We start from the raw sequence: 26,103 nt of genomic DNA, 5'->3' as shown, positions 1-26,103 counted from the left end.
AACAATAGACAAAAAACCGGAAAGTTTCTAACATTCCTTTAGGCATCACCACTGAATACCGGGGTTAGGGGTAGCTGTGCGCGCCCGTTGTCCCTGGGGCAGAGGGGCAGTGCGCGGCTACGCACCAGCGGCACGGGGAAGGCACGCGCTTGGACACTGGGAGAGCTGGTCATGTACAAGGTGGTGGGTGAGTGACACCCAAATGGGAGGCCGATGGCGCTCCCTGGTGCCCAAGGTGCGGGGCTCGTTGCGAGCCAGCGTCTGAGGAAGCCTATTGTGGCTGCAGGCAGAAGAGAAGGCTCAGCCTTCTTGGAGTCTGGAGCCGTAGACAGGTGGGAGCCAGAGAGCACCCCTGGGAAGCGCTACCAGTAGGGCAGTGAGGGCTGACTCTGGGAAAGGTCAGGGCCAGCCCTGCGAATGGGGTGGGGAAGGGTCGTGGGAGGAGGGTGGTGCAGCAGGAGAGAGGTGGAACTCAGATTGCAGAGAGCAGGCGCTGGAGGAGGGGTGGGTGGGTGACCTAGCCAGCTGGGGCCATGGGCCCCCACTGTAGCTTAGGGTGGTGGCTGGAGGAAGGATGGGGCTGCCATTTCTGCTCCAGACCCCTCCGACCGGGGCCACTTAGGCCCCTCACCCCACTGCTCAGAGACCCCAGGGCCCTGCCTCTGCCGGAGCGCCCTGTGGCCCTGCCCAGCCGGCTCAGCTCTGGCCCATCCTCAGCCGCTCTGGTCCGCACCTTGGTCCTGCAGGGGCTGCCCGCCAGGCAGCAGGGCAGGCGGACCGGAGGCCCAGGGTGGGCAGTCTCTGGGGCGGGTGGGCTTCCCTCAGGCCTTCCCGAGCAGCAGGACTCATCAGTGTCCTTGGCCGGGCTAACTGGGCAGGTGGGCGCCTCCGGGGGCCTCACACCACGGTGCTGACCGAGGGATCTGAGAGGTTGAGCGGGCCCGTGATATCAGTGGGATGGTACTGCTGTAAAATAGAAATACACAGACAAGGCGGCCCGTTAGCTCCGACGTCGGGGGCACGCGCGGGGCCGGGACAGGGTGGACCGGCCAGCCGGCCGACCGGCGGGCAGGCGGGCACGGCCTGGGGGAGGCTGGGGGTGCTCCTCCCCCGACCCCGTCGTGCTCCGGGGTTCTGCGTGGGCCAGGCCGCTGTCCCGTGCGTCTGTCTGTCTGTCTGCGGGGGAGGGGCAGAGGAGGGCGGGCGGGGCGTCTCAGCTCTCCCTATGACGGGAACACAGCTGCAGCTGGCCCTCCTCCCTCTCAATAGCGCGTCGCGGCAGCACTGTGTCTTTTTGGTTTTGCAAAGCGCCGCGTCCACCCCCGGTGCTCTATAAATAAGAACCAACAATCAATACCTGCTGGCCCCGCCGGCCACCAGGGATCCCAGCCCTGAGCGCCCAGTGCTGCCCTGGCCCGGACCGGCCACAGGACAGGGGCAGAGGATCTCAGCAGCTGGACCGACCCCACCCCACCCAAAGGAGCCCCCACCCAGGCCTCCCTCTGAACAGCACCCAGCCCCAGAGACAGGGTGGGAGCTGGGTTACCCTCCCCCACCCTGCCCACAGTGACAATGCCCAGAGGTCAACCCTGCAGGGTGGGACCAGCTTCAGATGGCCCGGAAGAACGGGTCCCTGGTGCCCAGGGAGGCTCAGGTAAAGATTGAACTGAGAACAAGTGCCCAGAAAGGAACCGTGTAGATCTCTGAGCTGTACCTGGCCAGCTCCAGATGGGGCCCAAGACTGAGTGACGCCCTCTGAAAATGGCCTGCCACCTGCAGGAATTTTGTACTTCTCCCCACTTTGACCACCTAGCCGCAAAAGTACAGATCTCTTCTCTGTCAGATTTCCCTTCCCACCCAAGTTCCAGCCCACAGCGCCCTCAGCCCTGCTCTCCCTCCCCTGCGCCCCCTTGTGGGGATCCTGGCTCAGATCTTGTAGCACAGGCCGTGCCCACTTTCCCTGGTCTGGGGGACCCTGGAGGTTGTGTCTGCACCAGCTCCTGGAGCCTCAAGTTGGTGCAGCCCACAGACCCTTACGCTCCGTCCCCTCTTCCTGTACAAGGCCCAGAGAACTGAGCAGCCACGCCTCATGGGTCTCTCTGGAGCACTCTAGTAGTTTCAATCTGGAACTTGGATTGCTCTATACCAAATCCTGTCTGTGTGCCTTTCTTCCTGGGCATAGGGTGTTATAACTACAAATCCAGTTTCTTCATGGGACACAAGCCCCGTGTGATGACACTGCCCACTGGTTAGAGGGACTTCCTGTAGGCTAGAGGGTAGCTGCCTAGGACCAGGGTGACTAGCAAAATGGGGATCCTTTGGAGGACTTTCTTCTGAGTATGCATTTCTGGTGCAGTGGCATGCTGCCCAAGGCAGGGGACAGGGGTTCTGGCTCTGAAGGCAGAAGGTCTGGCTCTGAGAGTGCCCTTGTAGGAGTGCTGGGAGGTCTGAGCTGAAGCACTGGTCTTAGGCTCCCCTTCCTCGGCCTCCCTCTGAGGACGTCAGTGTTGCCCTGGGTGCTCAGGCCAGGACTTTCAGGGACACCCTATCCACGTTCAGACCACCTGGGCGATGCAGCCACACCTCCATCAGGGACCTGTTCAGCTTGGCCCCACCCCACTCCCCACCTGACCGTCTCCCTGTGACCAAGGGTCAGTGCCAACGCTAGGCCCCAGCCGTCCACCCAGATGGACCCAGGCCCAGCCCCCAGCCCCCGGCCCACACAGAGACCACATGGAAGATGCAACACGCATGGCTCTGGTGAGACAGGTGAGACAGGTGTCTGGGGGGCAGGGCCAGCGGCCAGACAGACGGACGGGATGGGACATCACAGCTACACCTTCCAGAGTTGTCGCAGGTCAAGAATGAGGGCATCAAGCCCCTTGCGGAGGCAAGAGAAACAGGGATGAAACAGAGGTGGTGTGGCCTCCTGGCAGGGACAACCTGGGACAGGGCTACTCTAGCTCCCAGGGTCTGGGTAGCCCGGAGAGATGGTGACTGACTGACTGACCAACAACATGACACAGCTTCTGGATGGCGTGTGGGTCATGGCATGGGGAGAGAGGTGGGCAGACTAACGTGGAGACACATGGGGAAGCTGAGGACCAGTGAGGGCTCGAGGGGCGTTCTGGAGAGTCCTAAAGCACCCTTGTATGGGCGGAGGGTGGGTGAAGGACTGACTTGGGGCATCGGCACAGATGGCCAGGGTTGGAGGTGGGGGCGGGGGTGGGATGGTGAGGGAGAGGGAGACAGACATGGGGCAAGGGAGGAGTCAGAGACGCGGGACTGGGGTGCTTCCCCCTTACCGTGTCTTTGGAGGACCTACGTCTCTTGAAGCTGGAGGCCAGGGTGGAGGTGATAGCCCTAAATGTGGCTTTCTTTTTAGGGTCGGGCTCTGCTCTACCACTCTTTCTATCCTAAAATGAATATGTATAAGTCATTAGATGGCTAAGGGTGGCGGCCACACCTGCCCTTGCCTGTTCCTTGGGGGCCGCTGCCAGGCCTGGCCGGCCACTCAGGCCCTGAATTCTGCCTGCCTCACTGTGCTGAACAGACCGACCAACAGCCAGACTTTCGAGAGTGGCCTCTTCTGCCCGGGGTTGGGCCTGTCCTTGCTTGTGTTGGGGCTGGGCTTGGGGGTCCTGCTGGCACTTTTCCTGGGATGTCCGCCTGGCTCCCTGGTCCCTGGGTGGCCCTGGCTTAGAGGCATCCTGAGGAGGAGGAGCCCCTGAGGACAGGAAGAGCTTCCTCTCAGGCCACACCGGCCATTCTGTTCAGAAGCTGCTGACCCCAAAAGGCACACACCAGGACGGGGCCAAGGACCCAAGGAGGCGTCCAGTTGGAATTGGAGTGACAGACAGAGGCAGATCCGGGGACACTGGCCTGGAGTCTGATGGCCAGCATGGCCCTGGACGGCTGTGACCAGGTCCCCAGGGGACCTGTGGGGCCAAAAGCAAGAGTGGGTGGATGAGAGATGTGGGGGCTCCAACAGCCCTGTCCCCCGACACCCCTTCTTGCAATGTCAGTGTCAGCTCAGGACACAGCTCCAGCAAGACGCCCAGAGAAAGAGAAGAGACAAGTGAATCGGAACCTGGCCATTGGCCACTAGTCTTCAGGCCTGCGTGAACCTCGCTGCCCACCCTGTCCTTTTCCCTGGTGGGTTCTGACCATCCCGCATGCAGCCTCATCCCTGCTAGCCACAAATCCACATGGACGTGGCCTGAGGCACCAGGGAGAGGCAGATCAGCCCCATTTAGATTGGAGTCACAGAGCTGGACACGGTCAGAAAAGGGGTCTCCGGAAGGGGTATCAAAGGAGCTTGGGTGGTGGAGGGCCAAATGCATCTCAGATCACGTGCTACACACAGGTGGGCCCTTGTCTTACCCTGCCTGTTTGCCTTCCTATGGATTGGGTGCCAGAAGGTGACTCTGGAAACAGAGGGGCCAGGCAGAAGCTTGGAGCAGGGTGCACGGCCTCCCTTGGCCCAGCTTGGCAGTGGTGGCCACCTGCGGGCAGCTCCTGCCTGTGCTGCCCCTGGGTCTTGGGAACACTCACCACTGCCCCTGGCCATGGCTCCTAGCACCAGTCCTGCCCATGAGCCAGAGCCAGTGCCACGGCCTGTAGGGATAGAGTAGGGCCGTGGCCTGGCGGGGCCCTGGACGCCAGGCCTCGGAGGGTGGCCTGTCATACCTGCAGGTTCTTCCTCCACACGTTCACTGCTGCAAAAGCCAGCTGCATCTGCTTCCTACGGGCATCCTTGTGTCGCTTGTAGGCGATCTCGATGAAAATCAGGAAGATCCCAGCCACGATGCCTCCAGCCACCAGCATGAAGACCCCTGTGTGAAGTACCCGGTGCCTCAGCTGGCTGCCCAGAGGCTGTAGCCCCTAGAGAATCCATCCCAGTATCCAGGCAGCATGGAAGGCCCACCTGCCATGTTCTCAAACGTGAGAGTCGCAGGAGCATTGCTTCGGGAGTCACACTCCTGATACCGAACCCATGTCTTATCCAGGTCTTCCATGAAGCCGTTCTCGTGGGACCTGGGTAGGGAAGGAGAGAGGGAAGGCAGGGCTGGCAGCAGGAGGGGGCCGGGAATAGGTGGGCATTCAACGGGGGTGGTGGCAGGGCTCACAGGGAGGCAGTACTGTGGGATTGAATAGTCTGAGTGGGGCTTTGGGGGTTGGGGAGGCTTGTAGCCTTTGCTGGGTTGGAGTTGGGAGGTTCTCCCATGGGGTTGATGTCGCTTTGGGTGGAGTATCCTTTAAGGCAGTTGGACCAGATGACATCTGGTAAACAGCTGCTGGCCTGGGGTAAAGCAGGTTGGTGTGCTGCCACTGGGACACTAGGGACACGGTCCAACCTTAGAGCACAGTGGAGAAGGGAGAGGAGGTGTCCAGCACAGGGCAGACTCACTTGAGTATGGACAGGGAAACATTCTGCTTCCAGGGACTGTCCTTGCGCATGCCGATTCCAAAGCCTGAGCGGAAGAACAGCTCACCCGTGGTCACCAGGTCACACTTCTGTGAAGCCTCGAACTCCAGCACCGCTGAGTCCCAGATGAAGGCATGGAGCTTGCTGCCGGCAGAGGTGGAGTCAAAGGAGCCCCACGGAGCCTGCTCACCCGACCCTGCTCGCCCTGCAGTGAGACCCTCTTCACTTGTGTTTCCTATGTGCGTGGACTCCCCTTTGCCTGTCCCTTCACTGTCCCTCCCGGCTGGGGCGGCCTTTGCCTGCTTGCTTACTTGTCCCGCACAGCCTGGATGGCCTCTGCTGCGCTCTCATAGTTGTGTTTTTCCATGTGCCGGTACATGGTGCTCAACTCCACCTGCCTCCGGAAGTAGATGTCCACAGAACTCTGCTTTACGGTCGCATAGATGAACTTGTCTGAGGGGTTTCTGAGCTGCAGGGACAGAGACCTCTCAGCTCATGGCTGCTCCCCAGACCCCACCAGGAATACAGTTTCCACTCAGCCTCTTCTTGACTCTTCCCCGCAGCCCAGGGGCCTCACCCTCGGGTCATTGATGCCGGTGATACGCTCCTCAGGCCGGTCCAACACCAGAAAGGCTGCCAGGTTGGCAGTATAGGAAGCCACGATGATCATGGCAAAACCAGCCCACACCATGCCCAGGATCCGTGCAGAGAAGCTTCGGGGGGCACCTGTGGGCAGAGACTTGGGTCAGTTCCCAGAAAGCAGGGGATGCGGCCAGGCAGGATCTGGGCTTAATCTCACCTTCCCCAATGCCAGAGTTGAGCAGGACACCCCAGGAGAACCACATGGCAGAGGACAGGGTCAGTGCATCCTCCTCCTCCTCCTCACTGTTCACTTTGAACCGGCCAAATGGACTGCAGAGTGCAAAGGGAAGGTGGGAGAGAGAGCGGGAGAGAGGACAGGAGAGGCAGATCTGCCCAGCCCTGCCCAGTTCTGCCCACCCTACAGATGGAGGGTCCAGCTCTCTGAACTGTGCTCACCTGAAGCGGTCCAGCAGGTACAACATCACAGCCACCACGTGCACTGACAGCCCCACTAGCAACCACAGTGTGCTCTGGAAGGGCTGCATAAATGAGTCCAGTGTGCTCCGGGGGATCTCCTGCAGGTGATCATGGAGTCAGTGTTGCCTGGGTCCTCCATGCCCCCATCCCGTCCCCACCTGATCCCTGCCTACCTTCTTGACCAGAATGGTCAGGCCCTGGTACTTGAAGGGCTTGGAGAATTCTATGTACTGCGCACGCTCATTGTTGATGGTCAGTGGTGCCACAATCATGTCCGCTTGGCCACTGAGCAGCTCTCCCATCATCCCATTCCACTCCTTTTTGTTACTGTTGTTTACCTGCAAAGTGACAGAGCCAGTGGGGCTGCAGACAGGGTGGGTATGGTTCTTAGAACAAGAACCCCTACACCATCCTGGTCCTAGCACATGGGGGGGTACATCTCCTGCTCCACATCTAGCTCGCCTCTAAAGCCCAGCCCCAGCCAACAGGCCCCTCCTAAAAAGGCTCTACCCAACCCATAGACTTTCCAGTTAATCCATCTCAGCCTACGGGACCCTCCCTCAGGCCCTGCCCCTGCCATCCACTCCATACCCGCTCCTGTGTGCCAAACTTGCCATCTGCCACCAGGTGCACCTCATAGGTAAAGTTCATGGTCCGTGCCAGCTTGATGAGCAGGTCGATGCAGAAGCCGTAGCAGCATTGAGGCACCGTGTGGCGTGCTGTGGGCAGTTAGGGAACAGTAACAGTGGGGTTCTGATGTCATCGCCCGGTACCCTACCACACTCTGCCCTGCACTCACGGCTGCCTGGCGATGTGTCGTTGGGCCCTGTGCAGATCACCTTCTTGACGGGGTCACCGTTGACCGTGAACTCCTCTTTACATGTCCCGTCACTCATAGTGGGCTTGACGTACACAAAGGGTTCTTGGTGGATTGTCACGATCTGGGGGGACGATGAGAACCAGCCTGGGCCACCTGCCTTGGTTGTCCCCAGGTGCTGGCCTCCTCTCAACACACAGCACCTCCTCTTCTCCACCCCTCTTCCAGCGCTCTGTAAAATCCCACACCCGGGCCCTGTCCCAGGCCTGCAGCCTCCCCACTGGTTTTCAGAGGTCAGTCCGCTCCTTCAGACATGGTTACCATGCCTGCCTGCTGCCCTCGGGGTACAGGTACAGGTCTGGGAGGTGCTGAAGGGGGCACACACTTCCCCAGCCATCCACCCTGACTCATCAGAAGTGCCTCCTGCGGTACTGTCCTCTTCCTGTGGCCCCCTTTCCTCAGGTCCTAGTTTATCCATCTCTCTGTCAGAGTATTACTATGTAGTAATTGCTGTGTGTACCGGGCATGGTCTCTGACCAATCAGGGAGGAGAAACTGTGTCCTTGCCAGAGCCGCCCTGGCCTCCACTGGCCCATAGCCTTCAGTCTTTGACCCTTATCTTTTTAAAGAATTACTTTTTAAGGTATGTCTAGATTTATGCATGTGTTCCTGTGTGTTCATGTATGTGTGCAAGTGCTCATGGAGGCCAAAGGCCAATTTTAGGTGTCTTTCTCTATCACTGTCTATCTTTTTTAATTATTATTATTATTATTATTATTGTTGTTGTTGTTGTTGTTATTGTTATTGTTATTATTATTATTATAGCATTTTAAAAAGATTTATTTATTTATTTTGTATACAGCATGTATCCCTGCAGGCCAGAAGAGGGCACCAGATCTCATTACAGATGGTTGTGATCCACCATGTGGTTGCTGGGAATTGAACTCAGGACCTCTGGAAGAGCAGTCAGTGCTCTTAACCTCTGAGCCACCTCTCCAGCGCCTATTTAAGCATTTATATTTTATTTTATTTTTTTATGTGTGTGTGCCTGAGTGTTTGTATGTGTATGTGAGTGTATATATGCAAGAGCTCACCTACAGAAATCAGAAGGAGGCATCAGATCCCCTGGAACTGGAGTTACAGATGGTTGTGAACTGCCATGTGGTGATGGGAATTGAACCTGGGTCCAATGGAAGAACATCCTGTGCTCCTAACCTCTGAGAGGCTATCTTTCCAGTCCCCTTTTTATTTTAAAGATTTATTTATTTGTATTTTATGTGTATGGGTGTTTTGCTGGCATATGTTTGTGCTGCGGGTGCATACAATGCCCACAGAGACCAGAGAAACATTGGATTCCCTCGAACTGCAGTTACAGATGGTTGTGAACTGCCACGTGGTGATGGGAATTGAACCTGGGTCCTCTGGAAGATCAGCCAGTGGTCTGAGACAAGTTTTCTTCCCTAACCCTGGAGAACAGTGATTGGCTAGACTGGTTAATCAGCAAGCTCTGGTGATCTGCCTGTCTCTGCCCCTTCTTCCACTAATGACAGGTTACAATAAGTACAGTGTGCAGCCATGCCCAGACTTTTACATGGGTGCTGGAATCCAAACTCATGCTACTGACTGGGCTGTTTACCAATCCCCATTTTTTTTTTTTTTTTTAAGAGTCTTACTATGCAACTCTAGCTGATGTAGAATCACTGGGTAGACCATGGTGGCCTTGAACTCACAGAGATCCGCCTGACTCTGAATCCTAAATACTGTAATTAAAGGCATATCCTACCAATTCCAGATTTTTATTTTTATTTATTTATTTATTTATTTATTTATTTATTTATTTATTTATGCCAGATCTGAGGACCAAACCCAGGGCCTTGAGCTTGCTAGGCAAGCACTCTACCACTGAGCTAAATCCCCAACCCCCAGATTTTTTTTTTAAAAGGGCCTCATATAGTCCAGGCCGGCCTCTTGCTATATGGTGGAGGATAGCTCTGAACTCCTGATTCTCTTTCATCTGCCTCCAAAGTGCTGGGTTTAAAGGCATGCTCCACCATGCCTAGGTAATGCTCCTCTTTCAGGCTGCCTCTTCAGGCCAGACCTCAGCGGTGACACTCTTCCCTCCCTGTCCTCTAGGACCCACAGTCTGGGAACTGGGGGACAGGTACAACTCTGGGGGATGCTGGAGTGGAACACAGTGGTTGCTGAGGGCCTCTATAGCATGTGGAGAGCAGAAGGGTAGGCAGCCCAGGGAGAACTGGACAGCAAGGCCAGGCCTGGTGACAGGCAGAGGAGGAGGAACACTAAGCTGGGAGTCAAGAGAAGGGGACACATTCTTTTTTCTAGTATATAAGTATGGTATGCTAGTATGGTCAAAAAATTGGTGAGGGGGCAGGACAAATGGCTCAGCAGTTAAGAGCACCTGAAGTTCTTACAGAGAAGACTCAAATTCTGTTCTTACCACCCACATAGTGGCTTATAACCATCCATTCCTATTATGGGTACATATACATACATACATACATACATACAGGCAAAACACTCATACACATAAAATAAAATGTAACAAATCAGGGAGCTCAGAAACATGGCTAATAACCATCTGCATCTTGATGGGTCCCCTTGGTTAATAATGTTTGGCTCAAAGTTTGTTTTGTTTTTGTTTTTCGAGACAGGGTTTCTTTGTAGAGCCTTGGCTGTCCTGGAACTAGCTGCATAGACCAGGTTGGCCTTGAACTCATAGAGATCCGCCTGCCTCTGCTTCCTAAGTGCTGGGATTAAAGGTGTGCGCCACCACCCAGTGCTTTCAGACTTTTCAACATCAGGTGCCTGAACTGCAAACAGATACTACGTTGGCTCTGGAAGGAGACACACTAATTGTCCTGTGAGGAATTGGGGCAGGCACTCACCAAGGGAGACCATGGGCCCCAGGTTGCAGAGGTAAGCTCAGAAAGCTAGCAGGACTGAGATAGTTAATGACACTGAGAGAAGGCTGGCTAGGCGCATGGAACTTCAGATCCTGCCTTTGGTGGTGTATGGCTCAACAGGAAGAGGAACTCTCAGAATGGTGCTTAGGCAGAGGGAGGGTCCATGGATGAACCCAGGGAGTGTGTAAATCAGGCTGAGAAGAGGCTATAAAGAAGGGTGTCAGCTCAAGAAGGGGGTTCCTGGGAGCCAGGGAGAAACGGGACACTCAAGAGCGTTAAGTTCTAAGCCGAACTCTACACTGGGGCCCAGAGTACCCACCCACTAATCAGCTCTTCCTCAGACTTAGCTGGAGCTGGGACAGGATAAAGGGCCAGAGAGAGCCTGTTGGGTAGAACATGCTGCTTCTCCACCACCTGCGCTTCTGCTTCCTCTGCCATGGGTGCCAGAGCCAGCTGCCAGCAAACTCAACTCCACTTCCTCTGTTTGTGTTCTGTGACCCCCCTTTCCTCCTGGCCGGAAGGAGTAGATGAAGTGTTGGGGATGGGAATGTTGGAGTATTTCAACAGGGTCCCCCACCTTTAATCTCGTGGACATCTGGTATCCTCGAGGCTTCTCTGTCTCTCCCCCTGGCCAGATGATCTTCCTGTCATTTGGGATGACCTGGGGGTGGGAGTATGAGATGGAGGGTGGCCACGCAGGGGTCTTGGCCCCAGGACCCTAAGGCCCCAGCCCCCACCCCCTCATGACCCCCACCTACGTGGGTGCCATTGTAAATGCCCACTTGCACCAGCTTGCGGTTCTGCAGGTTCATGATACTATAGTTGGCAAATTTCCGGTCCCCATCCTCATTGAATTCCACACGGCCAGTCACTCCATCCGCATACTTGGAAGACATGAGTACCCTGGGAAGAGAGAATGGCTTAGGCTTACCAAGAGCACCTGTTCTTATTGGCTTCTGAGAAGTCCAAGCTCCTACCCCTTCTGCCCTGGTCTTAAGAAAGGAAAGATTAGCAGATGGTAGTTCCTCACACTGAGTGGTCGACATGTCGCGTGCCTCCCAGCACCAGATGGACAGCACAGCTACAGCAACTGAGTGGGTCTTGGGTGCCAGACCCCATGTCAAGGGCTTCCCTGGCTTAGGACATACGATTGTCAAAGCCACCATCCTGGCTTTACAGGGGAGGCAGAAGCCCAGAGGACCTCAGGCCCTCTTGCCATCAAAGGTGGGAGTAGATTGAACTTGCTCCTAGTTCTAGCCATTGATTGGCTTACCTGGCTGTTTGTTTGCTCACTGGAACATATCAGTGAACTTGTGTGCATGCAACCTAAATGCAGGGGTCACCCCTGTGAGTGTGCTTGTGACATACATATGTTATGTTCCTCTTTGAGTTTCTGTGTGCATTCACTGGTCTGTGTGCACATGTGTGCAGCCTATAACTGCACTGATGCATGGGAACCTGTGGTAGGCACCGTGGACAGTGGCTCCGGTGTCAAGTTTTGCCGCCATTCCTTTGGTCAACCTTGAATCTTTTATTGCCCATGGATGTCTGCTCTGAATTTCTGGGTACTTAGAGGGTCCCAGGCCCCACCTGCAAGCAAGAGCATCCATCCTTCTAGGGCACAAGGCATAGTGGGGAATGAGGTCAAATCTTCGGTGTGGGCAGGCTGAGGTGGAGAAGGGGGACAACAGAAAAAGGGCACTGTGGGGAAGGGATGGTTATCAGAGTAAAGACAGAACGTGGTGCTAGGAACGTGGACAGGCGATGGAGGTTACTAGATAAGAACAGCTGGAAGCCGGGCATGGTGGCGAGTGCCTTTAGTCCCACCCAGCACTTGGGAGGCAGAGGCAGTTGGATGTCTATGAGTTCGAAAAAACGAGTTCCAGGACAGCTAAGAATATACAGAGGAAACTGTCTGGAAAAACCAAAACCAAAACCAAAACCAAACCAAACCAACCAAACAAACAAAAAACCGGCTAGGCCACTCCTGGAAGAGTGAACCACTGCTTAAGAACAACACTTCTAGTTTGGTTTGGTCGTCCCTGCATGTTTCCCCGTCCTGATCCTGATGCACTTGCTCCTAGAGTCCGTCTTCTCTCTCTTTGACTGGACTCCTGGAGCTCTCTCTGGTCTTTGGCTGTGGATCTCTGCATCTGCTTCCATCAGTCACTGGGGAAAAGCTCTGTGATGACAGTTAGGGTACTCACCGGTCTGATCACTGGGGTAAGCCAGTTCAGTTCAGGCACCCTCTCCAATATTTCTAGTAACCCATGCTGGGATCATCCTTGGGAATTCCTGGCAACTTCCCTAGCACCGGGTTTCTCTCTATCTATCCCCATGATGTCGCCCTCTGTCATGGTATCTCTTTCATTGCTTTCCCACTCCATCCCTGTTCCAGCTCAACCATCCCGTTCCCTTATGTTTTCATCCCCTACCCCCCATTGCCCACCCCTCATCCCCAGTTTACTCATGGAGATCTCATCTATATCTCCTTCCCAGGGCAGTCCATGCATCCCTCTTTGGGTCTTCCCTGCTAGTTAGCTTCTCTGGAGGTGTGGGTTGTTGCCTGATTACCCTTTGCTTTATATCTAATAGCCACTTATGAGTGGGTGCATACAATGTTTGTCCTTCTGAGTCTGGAGGGAACTTATGAAAGTTGGATCAATGGCTGTGGAGCCTGCATGGGACTGACTAGGCCCTCTTGCATGGTGAGACAGTTGTGTAGCTTGATCTGCTTGGGAAGCCCCCCTGGCGGTGGGATTAGAATCCATCCCCGGTGCATGAGGGGGCTTTTGGAGCCCACTGCCTATAATGGGACACCTCATGTAGCCTTGAGGCAGGGGAAAGGGCTTGGACTTGCCTCTGCTGAATGTTCCTCCACATGGGAGGCCTTGCCTTCTCATGGGGGGGGGAGTGGGGGATGGTTGGGAGCGGGGCAGGAAGAGGGGAGAAGGGGATCTTTGATTGGTGTGTAAAATAAATGGAAAAAAATTCTTAAAAAAAAAAAAAAAAAAAAAGAACAACCCTTCTGCTGGGGCAATGGTGGCACAAGCCTTTAGTCCTAGCACTTGGGTGCCAGAGGCAGGCGGATCTCTGAGTTTCGAGGCCAGCCTGATCTACAGAGTGAGATCCAGGACACCAGGACTACACAGAGAAACCCTGTCTCAAAAAAACCAAAACCAAGGGGCTGGGGATTTAGCTCAGTGGTAGAGCGCTTGCCTAGCAAGCGCAAGGCCCTGGGTTCGATCCTCAGCTCCACAAAAACAAAACAAAACAAAAAACCAAACAAAAACCAAAAACAAACACCCCCCCCAAAAAAAAAGAAAAAAAAAATGAAACAAAACCCGCAGCCCTTCCCACCTCCTAAGGGATGACTCCTCCCACCTACTGAAGGCAGCCCCGCCCACCTCTTGAACAGCGGTCCTGTCTTCCAGATGTTGGTGTTGCCCACGCAGCCCCGCGGCGGGTCGGTGATGTTCTCCTTCTCCAGCAGCTCGTGAACTGCCTGCGCCACCACGCCCACGGCGTCGCTGATGTGCGCTGACTCGTTTTTACCGTTGATGAGCTGCAGTCCGATAATGCCTGCGCGACCCAGCGGCTTAGAGCCTGGACAGGCCTTCGGCCCCAGGCGACCCCACAGCCCAGGCGGGCCCCACAGCCCAGCACTCACCGTCTGGGGCGTAGCGCAGGGCGTTCCCCGAGATCTCGCGCTCCCCCACCAGCCACACGTACCCAGAGCCTGTCATGTTCAGCATCGCGGCTGCGCGGTACACGGTGGCAGCGTCGTCCTCGCTGTGGGGCAGACCCGGGTGACGAGCCAGGACTCCAGCTCTCCCTACCCACCCCCGGCCACAGCATCTCCCTCTTGCATGCTCCGGGGGAGCGTGCCTACGCCCACCACCATTCCTGCTGTCAGGCCGGGAGGTCTGCACAGGCGATGAGGCTGGATCAGGGCTTTTCCAGTTTTCAGTTACCGGCCTCCTCCCTTTAGGAGGGAGGAATAGGGTACAAGATGACTTTCTGAACTCGGATAATGATGGCTCACTGTTGGGCACTTGCTCTGTGCTCCAAATGCTTTCCCGGAACCATCTCAGCTTCTTTAAGGGGAAAGCGTTTGGATCAGGGTGGAAACCAAGACACAGTAGTGGTAAGTGGCAGAGTAGGATCTGTGCCTGGACAGTCCACTCAGGAACCTGTGAACCAGTCAGCTCTAGGCAAGCCACAGGTCTGGTGGACCTCCAAAGGTGTGAAACGACAAGGTGAGGGCTCTGGGTTGAGGCAATGCCAGTGGATCCAGTGCCCTAGTTGCTGAGCTGAGCATCCTGAAGATATGATTGGACAGAAGAGAGACTCCTCTCACATGATCACATTAAGTATGCCCCCTGACATGCAAGGCTAGGACCACCAGGACAAGCCTCTCCCTTGCAGGGACATATGGTCCTTAGTGCTGGAGATGTCCTCATAAGTAATTCCTGTGGACAGTGAAAAACAGGGGACTTGGTCCCCTGAGGCTGGGTCTCCCTAGTCGTAACAATGACCCTGAGGTCTTCTGGGGCCCCAGTAGCCACTAAGGGTCCTCTCCTCACCCTGCCCTGTCACACGCTTCCATTCAAGGCTCAGCCATAACTGGCGCTTTGCTTCTCCAGTGCATGTTTATAGGTGCAGTGAAGCCAATGGGTTACCTGAGATAGAGTTATTTTCCTTTCTAATATTTTTATTTTAAACTTATTTTATGTGTAATAGTGTTGTCTCCATGCATATATGTGCACCAAACAAATGCCTAGTGCCTGTCCCACTCAGAAGATGGTGTCTTTTGGATCCCCTGGAATTGGAATTTGGGATGGTTGTAAGTCACTGTGGATGCGGAGAACTGAACCTAGGTGCTCTGCAAACACAGGGCCATCTCTCCAGCCCTTATTGAGTTATTTTTATACCAGCTAATTCATAACCAAGATCATGCCCACTTCCCTGAGAATCCTGCTCCCAACTTTCTCAGTGATTTTAACCAGAAGAAATGCCGTGCGTGACGATGCTGTTGGTGAATGTAGACTGAAAACACCCAGGCAGCACCTCAGCAAGAATATATGCCGGAGCCAGATGTGGTGGCACATGCCTTAATCCCACAATTTAAGAGGCAGAGGCAGGCGGATCTCCACAAGTTCAAGGCCAGCCTGGTCTACACAGCAAGTTCGAGAACATAGAGAGACCCCATCTCCAAACAAACAAACAAAACAAAAGAAGGTATGCCGGTGCTGTGCCCTGAACATGGAAGAGGTCACCCAGCGCCACACATGTCAAGGGGCATGTCTGATGCCAGCTACATCCACCATATTGAACAGAGAACCCCATCTCCCAAACACAGATCTACACAAGGACATTTGGTGGAATGATTGTGATCAATGAAATGATTGTAGACAAAAAGGATCTGATCAACCCATCAAACCTCATAAGACCGTTTTGTGGAAATACTGATGCCAATAAAGACGTGAGGAAAATAAAGATGAATGGTTATGGAAGTGAATTTTGTATATCCGATAAACAATTGACCAAATAATAAGGTCAGTTTAATGAAGTCTGCAAAACAGCTTAACCTCTATCATGAAGGAGCCAACATGTGATGAGTAGTTGCTCAGCAGGGGAGCCTCACTCACTTAACATGCAAGCTTGAGGCTCCGCAGGTTCTTGGGGTTTAAAAAACACCTGAACTGTGGCTCTAACTCAGTATGTGTGTGACATGCAGTGAGGCATAAGGGTATAAATGGCATGAATACAGTGCATGCCAACGTGGGCATATTTGTATGTAAATGCTGTGTGCACGTGTGCTGTGCTGTGTGCTCAGTGCGCTCATGGATGGTGTTCACACAGCCCTTCTTCATGTTAGGACCTCTTTCTACCATAATCATCCATCTTCTGCCTTCTTTGCTAGAGCCACGTCTGGCAAGCCTGTCATCAACCCTGGGTACTCAACATGGAGAGGCCCTCCTCACCCTATGTCCAACCAAAGGGGAGACTCCCTTCGGCTGCAGTGGGTGCTACTGGAAATTATTGGCCGTGAAGTGCAAGTTAGTGTTCAGTGCTGGGCCTGGGTGTGGTGGGATTCTACGAACGAAAGGCTTGTATCCTGTTCACCCTCATTATAATGCGTAAACCGAGCAGGACTGCTTGGCTTTGTCCATTACAAAAGAGCCTGATGGTTGAACAGGTATGTTTTAAGAATGGCTTCCTCAAGTAGCCTTAACCTTAAGAAAGCCTTCTTGCCTGACTGCTGTGTATACTCATTTGCCCACCATCCTAAACATTCTTTTATCCAACTTGAGCAGATATCCCTCAAGCCCTACGATGATAAGTAAAAACAATCAGAAAATAGGAAGGTGTGGTGGGCCTTTCCTGAGCAGGGCTTTCCTTGGGTGTCTTGGGCTGGGCTTGCCTTCCAAGGGACTTTTCCTTCTTGGCTCCCTTTTGGGGGCACATTTCTAATTCCCCTACTCCTTCCCTCCCTCCGTTCCATCTTCCCTTTCTCCCTCTGATAGGGTCCCATGGAGCTGGAGCTGGCTTTGAACTTGCCAAGTAGTTGAGAATGATCTTGAACTCTTGATCTTCCTGCCTCCTGAGTGCCAGGATTACAGGTGTGCACCATTGTACTTTGTTTTACTTGGTGCTGAAGATTGGACCCAGGGCACTGTTCATGCTAGGTAAATGCTCTATCAACTGAGCAACAGCCCTAACCCCATATGAATGTATTTCTAATCCATTTTCTAGAAGCCCTGGACCATCCCTCACCCCAAAGTATGCAGTTAGACCCAGTAGTTCTCAGCTTATGGGTTATGACCCCTTTTTTTGGGGGGGGGGTGTTGCATATCAGATATACTGCATATCAGATATTTACATTACAAATCGTAACAGTAGCAAAATTACAGTTATGAAGTAGCAATGAAATCATTTTCTGGTTGGGGGTCACCACAACATGAGGAGCTATATAAAAGGGTCGCAGCATTAGGAAAGTTGAGAACCACTGAGCTAGATGAATAGCAAATAAAGGCAATGGTCCATGACTCTGCAGTGTGTCTCTGCACTATTACGTGCCTGCCACAGTGTGTGTGGTGGTAGTGGGCCAATTGGCACCTGCTCCCTGATGCTCCTGGAGGAGTTGGTAAACCTGAGCATATCATTCAACGCCAACAGCTGACTGCCATCACCCTCAGAGTGAGGCAGCCAGTGCCAGCCCTGCCATCTGAGAGAAGAAATGGTTTGCTTTCCAGGCTAAGTCCTGGTTGCCACACCCTATAACCTGTGGACAGTGAGTGGTGTGTCTCAGGCTGTGTACACAGAGTTTGTTGACTGAATCTACACGTAGACATCTATCCTGTGCCTGAACATGGTTGGTCCTTTCCTGTCAGCAGGGCAGCAGGGTTTGGGGTACTTTCCTCCAAGCTGCATGTCATAAATGTTTTTTTCTCCACTCTGCTGGAGCCCAGGAGAGCTGGGCAGACTGTGGACTAGGTCCACCTGGGCCTCCCTGTTGTCAGTGCGGCTGCCACACTACCCTTTCCATTCTTCCTTTCCGTGTGTCTTGGGCTCTGGTCTTTCCCTTTACAGGAAAAACTAGTTGTTTACAAATAGGGAAGTTTTTTTTTGTTTTTTGTTTTGTTTGTTTTTTGTTTTTTGTTTTTTTTTTTTTAAGCTGAGGATCGAACCCAGGGCCTTGCGTTTGCTAGGCAGGCCCTCTACCACTGAGCTAAATCCCCAACCCACTAGGGTAGTTTTACTGAGTACTCTTTCACAATATTGAAGTGGATTGGGAGGTGGGCCCTCTGCAGAACCAGCCCGTTTTTCTCCATCAATGGTGTTGGACCTCAGGCTCACCTGAACAGCTGCATATCATTTTGTGGGCTCCTTCTCTGTCCTCAGCCCTCAGGATATTTACATAGCCTTGTGTCCCAGTCTCCCTGCTTCCTAGCATTGTATCTCCAACCCTCAAAGCTCAACTTAGGGCAAATGGTCCAATGTGACTGTGAAAGGTGAGAATCCCGGGAGGGATGAACAGAGGATGGGGAGTTGCCTAGGCTACCAGGTGAGTAGGAGGGTGGTGGGGTGGAGAACAGCTCTCCTTGGTGAAGTTTTTTTTTTTTTTTTTAATTGAAGCCCATTTTGCTCAGTGGTACCCCAGATGTTGGACTTGTGCCCCAGGCAGAACGATGATGGGATGAGGGACCCAGGCTACTCACCTTGCAGAAAGGATGATGACCCTGGCCTCCAGTTCCCGTGCCTCCATCAGCAGAGCCGTCACATTCTTGGTTCCTGGGTCAAACTGCAGCACCTTCTCGGCCTGTGGTGTGAGCAGGAGCATTAGCAGGTAGCTGGGAAAGGGACCATTGTGCCTCAGTGGCAAGAGTGGGGCCAAAGCTGCTAGGAACCCCGAGGCAGCTTAGCTAGAGCCGCCGTGGCCTGTCCTTGCCACCTGCACTGCGCACCTGCCTCCTCACTCCTCGTCGGCCTGTCCTTGCTGCCTGTCCTTCCTTCAGCCTGCTTGACGTCCTGTCCTCACGCTCTGCTCTTCTCTCTTTATGCCTGCTCCAGGTCTCTCTTTCCATCTCATTCCTGTCCTCATTTTTGCACTGAGCATGCAAGCTGAAGTGGACCGAGACTCAGACGTGCAGCGGACAGGAAATAGAAAAGTTTTGGAATGCAACTGGGAACAGAGATGGGGCTGACTTTTTCCAAAACCTTGGGAGAGCTCAGCTCAGACCTGATTCCTCTTGCTCCTCTAGGAGCGGCCCAGACTCTGAAGTGACCAGGTGGGCAGGCTCCCTCCCGGGGTTCCACTAGGAAACCCTGGCGGACCTGGAGATTCGCATGCACTTCCCAGAGCAGCGCCTCCTTGTGGCCGTGCTTGTCTTGAGGATGCAGGCCAGGGTCACGGCGGGTGGGTCATGGGCACCCACACCGCCCACCCCTGCCCTCTCCTGCCTGCCTGCTGCCTGCCTCACCACCTGTCTCTCCTCACTACTCAGGCCTGCGGCTCGGCTCGGCGCGGTGGGGCCAGAGAGCACCCAGAGGCTGAGGCACCGCAGGCCGGGACTCGCTAGTCGGTGGGTGGCGTGCACGTCCATGCATATATACCTTGGGTCCGCGCTTGTTGTCATAGGACAGTTGGTCGAGGTTTTCATAGTTCCTTTTTTTACTCTGATGAATAATGTGCACAGAGAAAATATGCAGACACAGAAGAAGATTATAAACGGTTGAAAATGACGGCGCTAAAGCAATCACACCACCTCCTCGGCACGTCTGCAGACGGGCACGTACCTGGAGCTCGCAAACACCGAGACCCGGGTGGGGCTGGGGGCTGGAGTGGAGCTGAGGGTGGAGGGGATACAGGGGCAGGGGCCACCGAGGCTCCCTGCCATGGAACTATACTCTTGGAAACACTTTCAGGAGAGAGGGCAGCCCTGTCCACACCACCCTTAAGGGGTCCCGCCTGCCACCCCCACCCCTGTCATGCACCTGTGTGGCCCCAGCAGTACCCACCCCCACCCGCATCAGTCCTGAGTGAAAGGGGAGCAGCTTGCGGGGGGCCCTGTCCCCATGACCCTCCCACCCCCTCCCCCTTATTCTCCCTCCTGCTCTCTGGAGACCAAGGTGTCCTCTTGTTACTAACTGGTATGCTCACACCCAAATGCCCACATTTGTGTCTGAGACTGGGTGTGACTGGATATGTATATGAATGCCTGCAGGGGTGATATGCTCCTGTCACCTTCACAGAACGTAAATCTATGACAGTCTGTAAGGGAAGGGAAGTATGGTCTAAGTATATGTGCTTGGATGTGTGTGTGTGTGTGTGTGTGTGTGTGTGTGTGTGTGTGTGTGTGTGTGTGTGTGTGTGTGTGTGTGTGTGTGTGTGTGTGTGTGTTTAAGCGTGTAGTTACAAGTAAAGATGAGCAGGCACACAGAGGAAGCACGTGTATGTGATCCCCTTGGGCAGTGCAGAGGTACATGGAGAAAAGTGAGGTCTGTCTTTTGAAAAGGTGTGGCACACCACTAGAATATCTAAGAATGGGATGACAGTGTGTATGTGCTTTCGAGTGTGTGAGCAGGTAGTTGGGTGTGCAGGGATAAGGCTGATGAGCATGTGAGCATGTTGGTGGTGGTCTGTGTGGCTATGACAGACATGGCAGAAGTATGAAGGGACCTGCTGGATGCTGACAGTGGGACTCTATCTTCAGAGAAGTGGAGCCCTTGGTGCCAATAACCAGCCCTCCTTCCCAGACTCAATGGACTACCATAAAGAATTCACTCTGGGCCTGTTTCTAGCCTCAATGCCCCCACCCAGGCCCATGCCCTCTACTCCCTCCAGAGGCCTACGGCATCTTGGGTGTGGGGGACAATGGTTGGTGCTAAATATGATGAGGCCAGCTATGATTTTGCAGGCAGAACATGCTCCCACCCATCTCCCTCCCCCATCTGCCTTTTGGGGTCCCTCCCCAGCCTGGGCCTCCTCCTCTCTGCTACCTGAAAAGCACCACCTGGTTCTTGGTGCTCTGGGCCCTGGGACTGAGATGGGGTCAGGGGCCAAATCCTTATTAGGCTGACCATGGGCATTGATGAAGAAGGGCATAGGGGTCACTTTGACCCCACCCCCACCCTAAATCCTGGCTCTGGTCTCTGGCAGTTCCACAAATTGGAGGCCAGGCTGAGATGGGAGTGCATGTGTTTCCTGGGATCAATGTCTACATAGTCCCTTGGGGGATGAGAGCTCAGCTCTAAGGTGGGCAGGGATGGAGAGGGCAGGGCACAGTGTAAGCCTGAAAGGATAGCACAAGGTGGGGATGGGGTTGCAGATGAATGGGGCTTCACTTAGGGCCACGGGCAGCCACGAGGCTTTTAGAAGGTTTATGGCTTCTGTGAGCACATGGATTGTACCCCGGTGCTCTGGGAAGGAAACATGCTGGGATGGATCACCCTCTGTAGAGGGTGTTCCTGAGAGGTTGCATGGGACTTGGTATCTGGCAGAGAGTGGCTGAGCGGTCCTTGAGTCTGATTGGGCCTCAGCTGGGGTTTCCGGAGGCCTGAACTAGTTGGGGGCGGGACGGGACGGGGGTGTTTGCAGAGCTCCAGGTGGTCCAGCCCTCGCGCAGCAGGGACTGACACGAAGGAGATTTCGACTAATGGCAAAAGCAAGTGAAATGAGCCGAGGACAGGCCGGGGCGGGCGCCGCCAGACGCAGTGGTGCTGAGCATGCAGGATGGAGAGAGAGTGTTCACAAGGAGCCACAGACATGGCATGGCCCGCCTGCTCCTGCTCAATGAGGACCTCTCCAGGGCCAGGGCCTCACCTTGGACTCACGCTCCTCCAGCAACGTCTCCAGGCGCTTCTGCGCCGCCCGGCCCTCGTGGTCATCGCTGACTAGCAGGATGATATGATTCCAGTTGTAGACGCGCATCATCTCAAACCAGACGCTGGACTGGTGGGAGTAGGGCGGCACCGTGCGCAGGAAGCTCAGGTGGATGCTCTGTGGGTAGGACCGGGAGGCTGAGGCAGGGCCAGACCAAGCGGGCTTTTCCCTCTCCCATTGACAGGGGACACTCCCGCCCACCTGCCCTTCCCTTCCCCTGCAGCATCTACTGTGAGAGCAGAGGTTTGGTATTTTCCCAGCAGCGCCCCGTCATGGATGAAGAGTCTCTGTTCCTAGCGTGACTGTCTGCCACTCTCCCACCAGCTCTTCCCTAGAAAAGCTGACCATAGAAGCCTCTCCAAGACCTCAATGGGCCTCACACGGTGCTCTCCCCCGTTTCAATAACTGTATCTTGGGCTGAGGTACAGCTCAGGGGTACATCGTTTGCCTAGTGCAAATAAGGCTCTGGGTTCCATCCAAGGCAGTGGTAAGAAAATAACAACTACATTTCCTAGTAAGTCATCTTTTTTTGGAGTCAAACATTTCTTCCCCAGAACCCAGAGGCTGTGGCTTCCTGGTTGCTTTGCTGCTCAAAATACTCTAGCTGCCAAGGACTGTCTATGTCTATCTGAGTAAACATGGCTCCTTCCATGTCCCTGTGACTCACACTGCTCTTGGTCCTCTGAGGCTTCCAGGTTAGGTGGTTTGTTTTTCCCCAATTCCCTCCTCGGTATCCAGGGACAGTGCTTTGGAGTGAAAGAATGTTCACTACCTCTGCCACGGGCTTCAGGCAGGTTGCATCACAGTTGGTGCTGCATATTGGCTCTGAGTGGTCTTGCTGGTTTGTGTGATGCACAGAGGGCTGACTTTGAGTTGGGACCATCAGGGACCAGAAGGTGGCTGTGATGTTGGCCCCACTGATGGCCACACACTGGACCGATGAGTTGGCCTGTGGTCAGTCCCTAGGTTGGTCCGGTGACTGGGGCCTCCCGGCTTTTTTGTTCCCGGCTGCTTTGCTTCTTTTAGTCATTCCTCTCTTTTACACAAGGGGTAAAATATTCCAGAGGAAAAATGGCCAGGAGGCATAGGATGTGCGCCTGTTCCTCACAGCATGGGAAGGGTGGCTTAGGAGCATGGTCAGGAGGGTCCTCGAGCTCAGGCTGGTCCCCTCCCTCTGGGGCTCTCTACAAGACCCCCACTCTGGATCCTTTTTTTCTCACTGAAGGGCAGACCCACCATACACTTGGGCCTGAATGACCAATCTCCCTGCTTTAAGGCAGCTTCTTCAGGGACTATAGGCTCTGGGCAGGAAGACTCTGGAGGGCATGTGGAGACCTGGAGGCCCACTGCTCAGCCCACTAGCCCTCTGGCTGAGTGAGCCCAAGCATCAGTTGGTTGTTCCCAGGTGTCTCCTGGATGTCTATAGGCTTCTTAAGTCTACAGGATATGGGGAGCAGGCACTGGTATCTGTTAGGCCAGTGGATTGCTGGATTGCATTCCAGTTGATAGGACGTCTCAAAATCACAAAAAATTAAAGATTGTATCACCTAGAACAAATCCCCTGTGTCTCTGGGCTGTGGTTTTCTACAACTTAGTAGTCACTGTTCAGCTGTTGGGCCCAAATGGATGGAAGCTATCCAAGCCTGTGAGCCACAAGAGCTCTCTGCAGAATGCTGAGCTGAGATCATGAGTCTCAGGCCATGAGCTACCTGTCTGTCCACCCTTGTCTCCCACCTCCGATGTGCACTCCAGTTGGCAAGGCTGGAGTCCATGACATCCCTTTCTGCCGTGATGCTTCTCCATCTGGCCAGCTGCTTCGCTGCTTCTCCTGGAAACTTCTCTCCCACCCTTTCACTGCTGCATCCACAGCCTGCTTGTTCTAGGAAGCTCCGTTAACCCCCTTTTTCTAGCCCACGAAGTCCTCTCCTACCCAAAGGGGATGATGTTACTGGTCTTGTCCACTGTCATCAGGAACCAGCCTGAGTACACTTGACTGTTTGAGCATTTGTGACTATGAACTTGTGGGAAGATGAGGATGCTCGTATTGTATGACAGTGTGTGTCAGACTATGTGAGACTGTGAAAGCATGAGCACATGGGATCTGAGTGTGCATGTTAATATGTGGTGAGTATGAACACATATGTGACTGAGTTGTCACAGGCATGCATGTCAGTGTGCTTGGGTATGAGTAACTTGTGTACCAATATCTATGTGATTCAGTGTGAGGTATGTATGTGTGGTTATGAGTGAGTGTGTTACTTAAGGCCCCTCAAGGGCACCCTGTGATCTAAGCATCCCACCCCACCCATCTGTATCCAACGTCCAGTGCCAGTCCACCTGGCTCAGCTCTATGTGACCCTGGAGCTACCTGGAACTGACCATGGGGATAAAAGATAATTGGGTCCGAGTCTGGTGATCAGGCTTACCTTGTCAGAGTAGATGGACATTCGGGTAGTCAGTCCCAGCACGGGGATTCTGTAGAAGCCAGCTGTGTAGGAGACGGGGGTGGGGGTGAAGTGGTCGTTGGGGGTTGGCGGGTGACTAACTAGGATGGCGTAGACCTGTGGGTACAGGAGACAGAGTCAGCTCCATGCGGTAGAGTGGATGTTGAACAAGGGTTGGAGACCCAGAAGTAACAAGAGCTGGACCAGCGGGTCCAAGTGGTGCCATTTGTGCACATAGTCCACGCATCGAGAGACAGGAAAATGAGCCGAACCTCAATGCTCTGGTGATAAACCCACTGTGGAGAGGGAGCAGCACTGAGCAAGATGCTAAGGAGGAAGACAACACACGTGTGTGTGCAAACACATGCATGGACACACACAGATAGCAGATCCTTGCTCAGCCAGTCCTCTCAGACCAGGGCTCACCTCTTGTGAAGTGAGGAGGGGGCAAGTTTCTGAGTAAAACTCTGGCATAGCCTCTACATTCTAGGATGTGAGGACTGGTTCTTAATCCCCTCACCGTGACATCCAGCCTGCACCCTTTAGGTCATATTAGTGCATGTAGGGATGTATGTGACTATGTAGGTGTTTGTGAGCACCTGGAGCATGCTGGGACATGTATGAGCACATGCTGGAACATGTATGCAATATGTGCATCAACATGTCTGTGTTTATATGTGTCTATCATGATGGAATCAGGGTTGCTATGTGCATTGAACATACAAAGCAGTGTGTCCATGGATGTGCAAATGTGTGTGAGTGAGCATGTGCAGTTGATTGTGTCATGTTGAGATGCACTGTGTGCTAGTGCCATGTTCATGGACATGTGTGTAAGCCGACATGTTCATGGATGCAGCATGGCATGTGTCCACAGCCGTGGCCCTGTCCCTGCCCTCCTCTTACATAAATTGGTGCATTGCAGTGACCCCCATGTGGCTTCATTAGAATTCAGCAACCAGCTCAGCCAGGGGCGGACAGCATCAACAGCAACATGTCCTCCCCTGCAGCACACTGAGCTCGGCTCCCACACTGTGCCTTGGTGTCTCTGGCATGCGCAATCCTCGCTCCCACCCCTGCAGAGCCTGCTTGCTCTGGCACCTGGGCCATCCATTGCAGACTCATGAATGGGGGAAGGGAAGAGGGGTAAGGAAAGAAACAAAGATGGCCCCAGGCCTCATCCCGTCAGTGCCCTGAAGTGCTCCCCCATTTATGCCCAGAATGTCTGGACCCACACTGACTGGATGGGACAAATCGCTAATGATAGTCACATGGCAGCACACATGGTCCGTCTGAGGACCAGTCCAGGTGGCAGGTGACCATCTGCGGGAACCGACAGACACAGATGTTCGTTCCAGGCCTCTCCAGGTGCCAGTTGGCTTGGAGTGGTCTGGTAAGGAGACTGAGAAGGACCAGGGAAGGATCGAACGAAAGTGGGACAGCGGGGTGGACGGTGGAGAAGCAGGAGAAGGGGGAAGTAGTGGTCACCTGGCTAGAGATGAGGTCCTCACACACTGACAGGGCCATCTGTATGGCGTTGGGCTTGTGGGTGACAGAGGTGGCGTTGAGCTGGATCTTCCAAGAGCCGTGTCGCTTATTGGCCTGGTTCACGGCCTCGCGGAACATCTGCTCGTGCTTGCGCGTGCTCAGCACCGCGCCGATGTTGACGATCTTGGGGTCGCAGGCGGCGCGGGCGAAGGAGCAGGAAAAAAGCAGGGCGAATGTCAGCAGGTGCATGGTGCTCATGAGCTCCGGGCGCGGCGGGCCTGGTTCCGGGTTGCGCGAGTGCGGCGACCCGGGTGTACGACCCGCGGGCCGCCTGAGCGGTCAAGCACCCGCGGGTCCTCCAGGAGCCCCGGGCGAGCGCGGCGGACGCTGTCCGAGGTGCTGAAGCGTGTTTGGCGCTGCTCGAACACCCCGCGCGGAAGAGCGGAAAGGACAGCGGTGTGGGCTGAGCGACTGGTCCCGATGCTGCGGCGACTGCAGCAGCTGCGGAGTCATGAGCGGGACCTACGCGTCCTACCCCTCCCACCGCCCCCGCTTCCT

General features: G+C 54.3%; 1 protein-coding gene across 8 annotated transcripts; it reads right to left on the bottom strand.

The window, feature by feature from the left end:
- Positions 1 to 19: 19 nt before the first annotated feature.
- On the bottom strand, positions 20 to 26,103 carry Grin1 (glutamate ionotropic receptor NMDA type subunit 1). 8 transcript variants are annotated; one of them, XM_036184759.1, is made up of 21 exons: positions 25,546 to 26,103; positions 24,043 to 24,177; positions 21,557 to 21,733; positions 19,348 to 19,410; positions 18,453 to 18,553; positions 13,898 to 14,019; positions 13,635 to 13,809; positions 10,986 to 11,130; positions 10,805 to 10,888; positions 7,287 to 7,428; positions 7,079 to 7,206; positions 6,661 to 6,825; positions 6,467 to 6,585; positions 6,228 to 6,340; positions 6,006 to 6,154; positions 5,740 to 5,897; positions 5,411 to 5,572; positions 4,928 to 5,037; positions 4,690 to 4,835; positions 3,306 to 3,416; positions 20 to 1,330 (listed from the first exon to the last, which is right to left on the bottom strand). In XM_036184759.1, the coding sequence occupies exons 1-21, from the start codon at positions 25,801 to 25,803 to the stop codon at positions 1,214 to 1,216; spliced, it is 2,880 nt and encodes a 959-aa protein (XP_036040652.1). In that variant the 5' UTR covers positions 25,804 to 26,103; the 3' UTR covers positions 20 to 1,213. The 8 variants fall into 8 exon arrangements, with proteins under 8 accessions (XP_036040652.1, XP_036040653.1, XP_036040656.1 ...); XM_036184760.1 differs by having other exon boundaries at positions 20 to 966; positions 25,546 to 26,102; XM_036184763.1 differs by lacking the exon at positions 3,306 to 3,416 and having other exon boundaries at positions 25,546 to 26,102.

This window comes from Onychomys torridus, chromosome 4, assembly GCF_903995425.1.
Source record: "Onychomys torridus chromosome 4, mOncTor1.1, whole genome shotgun sequence".
Lineage (NCBI taxonomy): Eukaryota > Metazoa > Chordata > Mammalia > Rodentia > Cricetidae > Onychomys > Onychomys torridus.
The sequence above is the reverse complement of the archived record's forward strand: the minus strand, read 5'-3'. Positions and strand labels throughout refer to the sequence as shown.

Coding starts and splice junctions, on each gene's coding strand:
- Grin1 (XM_036184759.1), bottom strand. CDS start 25,803: ATGAGCACCATGCACCTGCTGACATTCGCCCTGCTTTTTTCCTGCTCC. Junction 21,734..24,042: donor TGTCCATCTACTCTGACAAG/GTAAGCCTGATC, acceptor TCCTACCCACAG/AGCATCCACCTGAGCTTCCT. Junction 1,331..3,305: donor GTAGGTCCTCCAAAGACACG/GTAAGGGGGAAG, acceptor TCTTATTTATAG/AGCACCGGGGGTGGACGCGG.